The sequence below is a fragment of the Lucilia cuprina genome, chromosome 3, assembly GCF_022045245.1.
Source record: "Lucilia cuprina isolate Lc7/37 chromosome 3, ASM2204524v1, whole genome shotgun sequence".
Taxonomy (NCBI): domain Eukaryota; kingdom Metazoa; phylum Arthropoda; class Insecta; order Diptera; family Calliphoridae; genus Lucilia; species Lucilia cuprina.
Window position 1 is genome coordinate 36,130,667 of NC_060951.1, and position 6,082 is coordinate 36,136,748.

The window sequence follows — 6,082 nt, forward strand, 5'->3', positions numbered from 1 at the left end:
TAGTAGGAAATAAAAGTGATCACAGATTTCACTTGTTTTTGCTGTATCTCTTATAGTTTTCGAGAAAAACGGACTTTTATGTTTTCACTCAAAAAGTCGAATTTAGTAAGAAATAATAGTGATCACAGATTTCACTTGTTTTTGCTGTATCTCTTATAGTTTTCGAGAAAAACGGACTTTTATGTTTTCACTCAAAAAGTCGAATTTAGAAGGAAATAAAAGTGATCACAGATTTCACTTGTTTTTGCTGTATCTCTTATAGTTTTGGAGAGAAACGGACTTTTATGTTTTCACTCAAAAAGTCGAATTTGGTAGGAAATAAAAGTGATCACAGATTTTGCTTGCTTTTGCTGTATCTCTTATAGTTTTCGAGAAAAATGGACTTTTATGTTTTCACTCAAAAAGTCGAATTTATTAGGAAATAAAAGTGATCACAGATTTAACTTGTTTTGCTGTATCTCTTCTAGTTTTCTAGAAAAAAGGACTTTTATGTTTTTACTCAAAAAGTCGAGTTTGGTAGGAAATAAGAGTGATCACAGATTTCACTTGTTTTTGCTGTATCTCTTATAGTTTTCGAGAAAAACGGACTTTTATGTTTTCACTCAAAAAGACAAATTTAGTAGTAAATGAAAGTGATCACAGATTTCACTTATAGTTTTCGAGAAAAACGGACTTTTATGTTTTCACTCAAAAAGTCGCATTTAGTAGGAAATAAAAGTGATCACAGATTTCACTTGTTTTTGCTGTATCTCTTATAGTTTTCGAGAAAGACAGACTTTTATGTTTTCACTCAAAAAGTCGAATTTATTAGGAAATAAAAGTTATCACAGATTTCACTTATTTTTGCTGTATCTCTTATAGTTTTCGAGAAAAATGGACTTTTATGTTTTCACTCAAAAAATGATCACAGATTTCACTTGTTTTTGCTGTATTTCTTACAGATTTCGAAAAAAACGGACTTTTATGTTTTCACTCAAAAAGTCGAATTTCTTAGGAAGTAAAAGTGATCACAGATTTCTCTTGTTTTTGCTGTATCTCTTATAGTTTTCGAGAAAAACGGACTTTTATGTTTTCAATCAAAAAGTGATTTTGCTTGTTTTTTCTGTTTCTTTTATAGTTTTCGAGAAAAATAGACTTTTATTTTTTTCTTGATTGAAAACATTCAAATGGCTTAGTTTATTTTTGTTGTATCTCTCTTCTCTGGATACTTCCCTCATTCTGTCTAACGTATCAACACAACTTTATCCAAACACCAGCAGCACCACTCTCATGTTAAGTACTTAAATTACAAGCTGCATCATTTTGTTATATTGAAGTTGTAGTTTTTATATTATCACTTTTTTTCTCTATCTATCTCTCTCTCTCTTCTCAATTTTAGTATTAACAAGGCCTTTCAATGTACATAAGCCATCACACGTTATAAGTTGGCACGAATACGAGTATAAATAAGAATGGTATCTGTGTAAGTATGTGTGCGTGTCCTGTAACAGAGTAAATTTAGTGTTAAAATATGTATGCACCGTAAGTAGAGGATGCTTTAAAAATCTATGTCCTTTTTATTCTATTACTCTCTAATTTGTAGCTATATTTCCTGGTAATACAATTGTTGTTATATTTAAGCATGTTAGGGGGAGATGGTTTTAGAAGGACCATTTTGGGTTTTTTCTTGTGTTCTTTTTTTTTGGTGAATGTTGTTAACATCCGTTAATTTGTTGTTTCTAATTGCCAGTCAATGTTGTTTATACAGAGTCATTTATCAGTATTACCCAAAATGTGTGTGTGGTCTGGATATAAGTGTGTTTTTGTTACTTTTTTGGACGGTTGTAATTTACATTTACAAACAAAACTTTGTTATTGTTGTAAATGTGATAAAATTTCAACGGATTATTAAGGAATTCAAGGGAATTGCTTTGGAAAAGTATTTAAATTTGTAAATTTTTTTTGTATAGATTTTAAAAATAAAACACAACACGTGGAAATCGGTTAGCTTATAATTTGGACTTCTCAATATTTCCTTCACTAACTCGCAGCGTATTTTGGCTAATTGGTATATTGAAGCCAAAGTAGTTTCCTGGCCATTAATGGAAACACAGATTGGACTATAAATACGACAGCGAATGCGTTCCTCATGAGGAACATGTTTTCAAATCTGCTGTTTCATTGTAATCATTTTCAGAGAAACTATCAATCGCTAGATCATCTTTTGTATGACAGGCGATAAAAACAATTGCGTCAAAAACTGTTAGGAAATTCGTATTAATTATTTGAAATTTTTTATATTAAAGAAATTTTTCCTCTCAAATGGTTTTTTGACATATGACTAGTTTAGTTTCTCTGTACAAATTTATATCTTTCAAAAACCATTTTTCTATTAAAAATGAGAGACTTCGAACGACGGGTTTGTATGTCCGAATTTTAGTGCTTTAAGTGAATACCAAGACAAATGGCATATTGCAAAGAACATGTTTCCACTGTTCCATGTACAATCACTTTGCTCGAGTGCTTGAACTACATAATCTTTAACAATTGTTGTCTCTTTACTTAGCTTTTGAGATACATAAACATCACACAGTCTTTGGAGGCATAATCTGTAAACCAAAGACAAATTCTTACTCACCGTTTAGTATAAACAGAGTAAAGTCTAAATAAAACCTGTCAAAGAAGTGAGAGGTATCATTTCTATAAAATAGGTCATTTATCCGACACATTAAAAAAGTCTAAGGGTAGCTAAGTCGGGTAGCTTATTACTCCTTAATTTATTCTGTATCTTCCCAACGCCTTAGTGCCTAAGCCTCTTTCCTGAGGGTATGTGAGGGCAGCAGTACCGAACCTATCCCGAAATATAGATTTAACCTTGTATCGGTCTTTTAACCAACATTTTCCTTTCCACGATTTTGGGTTTAAACTTCAGGCACCTCAAAGAGACCTCTCCAATAACCTTGAAAAGAAAAAATCCGGATTCTAATTATCGTTTGACCTATCTTATCTGTCGGTAGCAGCACTGAACTTATCCCGAAATATAGATTTAACCTTGTATCGATCTTTTACCCAACATTTTCCTTTCAACGATTTTGGGTTTAAACTTCAGGCAACTCAAAGGGGCTTCTTCAATAACCTTGAAAAGAAAAAGTCCGAAACTTAACCCAAAAGGCTTATCGTTTGACCTATCTTATCTGTCGGCAGCAGCACCGAACTTATCCCGAAATATAGATTTAACCTTGTATCGGTGTATTTTCATGATTTTGGTTTTAAACTTCATCCACCTCGAAAATCCTTGACAAACAGAGCCCGAAACTTTACAAAGCGGTCTTCTATTTATCATGGTACCAGATAAGACCAGTACTTAAGCGAGGGTTCATATGGCATTATTAGTTTATAAGCCCGACAGACTAGAGTTACTGGTAGCACTTCTATATTTCAGGGCTATATCACACCAAAAAGGAAACGATCGACATGGACTATAAGGAACATATTTTTACATCGATTCATTACTTACACTAAAAATGGACGACCAATAACGATAACTTAAAACGTAAGAAATCGGCTGGTTTAACCAGCCGAATTGACATCACAGACAAAAGTCCATTTTGCTAAGGTAATGCTCTATATTTGGAGAAACCAAAAATGAGCTAAAGAAATTTGGTTAGGCCCTTATTAAAAAGAAAATGTACCGAAGACAAATAGTTCGATTGGGCATTGGATTAAAAATTAATTTATAGACGAGTCAAGAGCGTAATATTCTACCAAGACAACGCTCGACCACATATTGTAATGCCTGCTAAACTCTTCAGAAAATAGTAGTTAGAAAGATCATGACCTCTTTTTCTACTATTTCTTTCGACAGAACATTTAGCTTCTTTAACGTAAGCACGACCTTCCGTCCGTCTGAATAATAAATCATCCTCCTTATCTATATAATAGAATCTATGTTTAATTTTTTCAGTTTATATTTTCAAAAAATATCAGACATCTAAATAAATATTTTGGCACTAACACGACACTCTAACACTTTATTTAACTATTTACTCAGTTGTAGTTTTAAATATTTATTTAAAACTAAGTCATATAATATTTCGGCTTTATATAAATACCAAATCACTTAAAACATTTAGCAGTAGTAAGACTAACTTTTATTATTAAAGTTTAATAAAAATAAAACCTTAATTTCTATTCGAAACTTAAAATGAAATTCTATATTGTTTTCATCTCTCTGGCACTAATTGTCTGCCAGATCAAGGCCGATATCATTGACAATAGCGCAGAGGAGGAATTAATTTCTAATGAATTGTCTGCCTTAGAGGATTGTGAAGAACGTATTTGTGGTCGTATTTATAGCCCCATTTGTATTTCCATAGATAATGAAAAATTCAATGTGGCATCAATGTGTCATTTATCTAATTTACGTTGCGAATTAATGAAATATACAAAGAAAAGCTCAAATGCTGAGAAACCCGTTTTCCGTGTGCTACACTTTGGACAATGTGAGGATCAGGAAGAAAATTGAAAATGAAAACTGCAATAAATTGTTAATTGACCAAAAATAAAATAATATTTTTTAAAATTTATATTAGAAATAAATGTTAATTAAACAGATCAAAACGATACTGAGAATTTTTATCTAAAGTTTGTAATCATCATATAAAAAGAATTACTTCAGCAAATGAGTGTTTAAGCGCTTAAGCAATTAGAGATTCAAGCGTCTCATCCACCCATGTGTTTTCTAAGATAAACAGTAAAATTTGTACACAATTTACTTTATTGGTCACCCTCCCAGTTATCGCAAAAATAGTTTGTATATAATGAATTTTAAAAGATATTGTATTGAACATTTCTTGTGTCAAAAGTTCTTATACAATTTCTAAAAATTAAATTGAAAACCAATTCAATACTCTCACATTATTATTAAACAATTAATTATATTTGTATCTTAAACTTCCTTCAATAATAAAATAATATCAAAGAATACAATTTACATAAAGTATTTATAAGCTGTGATTTATCCTATAAACTCTTCACTTAAGTCGAAATGAAAGAAAATGTATACAAATGTATAAATACTTATTAATACATACAGACAAACATATAAACACATTTATATAATTTCTCGTTTATAATGTATAAAACAAACATAATCCGCTTTTAATGACCAACTCATTATTGTTAATTGATTTCAATTAAATCACGCTCACCCACAAACGCAAACACTTAATAAGAAAAAAACTAAAGAACACACATTTTCATTTTAACTTTTCTACAGTTTTTTTTTTCTTACGACTTTCTTTGAGGGTTTTCACTGCTACTGTTTAACAATGTCTTGTTTCCTTTAAGTTGTGTGGCTATTTGGAGAAAAAAATTTTGCGGGAAAAGAGAAGGCAGAACGAAATGGAGTGACACTACATAGGAAAATATTAGTTAGTCTATAATTTTGGTAGTCTAGACGAGTCTGTAGTCTGAGTCTAGTCTATAGTCCAGTATATAGTCTAGTCTATAGTCCAGTCTATAGTCTAGGCTATAGTCTAGTCTTTAGTCTAGTCTATAGTCTAGTCTATAGTCTATAGTTTAGTCTATAGTCTAGTCTATAGTTTAGTCTATAGTCTAGTCTATAGTCTAGTCTATAGTCTATAGTTTAGTCTATAGTCTAATCTATAGTCTAGTCTATAGTCTAGTCTATAGTCTAATCTATAGTCTAGTCTATAGTCTAGTCTATAGTCTAATCTATAGTCTAGTCTATAGTCTCACTCAAGAGTGATCACAGATTTCACTTGTTTTTGCTGTATCTCTTATAGTTTTCGAGAAAAAACGGACTTTTATGTTTTCACTCAAAAAGTCGAATTTAGTAGGAAATAAAGTGATCACAGATTTCACTTGTTTTTGCTGTATCTCTTATAGTTTTCGAGAAAAACGGACTTTTATGTTTTCACTCAAAAAGTCGAATTTAGTAGGAAATAAAGTGATCACAGATTTCACTTGTTTTTGCTGTATCTCTTATAGTTTTCGAGAAAAACGGACTTTTATGTTTTCACTCAAAAAGTCGAATTTAGTAGGAAATAAGAGTGATCACAGATTTCACTTGTTTTTGCTG

The 6,082-nt window shown here is 31.0% G+C and overlaps 1 protein-coding gene across 1 annotated transcript; it reads left to right on the forward strand.

Annotated features, from left to right (window-relative positions):
• The first annotated feature begins 4,119 nt into the window (after positions 1-4,119).
• Positions 4,120-4,591, forward strand: LOC124419138. Its single transcript, XM_046947602.1, has one exon. It carries the CDS (start codon positions 4,184-4,186, stop codon positions 4,502-4,504), a length of 321 nt encoding a protein of 106 aa, XP_046803558.1. The 5' UTR covers positions 4,120-4,183; the 3' UTR covers positions 4,505-4,591.
• Positions 4,592-6,082: the final 1,491 nt, after the last annotated feature.

Coding starts and splice junctions, on each gene's coding strand:
- LOC124419138 (XM_046947602.1), top strand. CDS start 4,184: ATGAAATTCTATATTGTTTTCATCTCTCTGGCACTAATTGTCTGCCAG.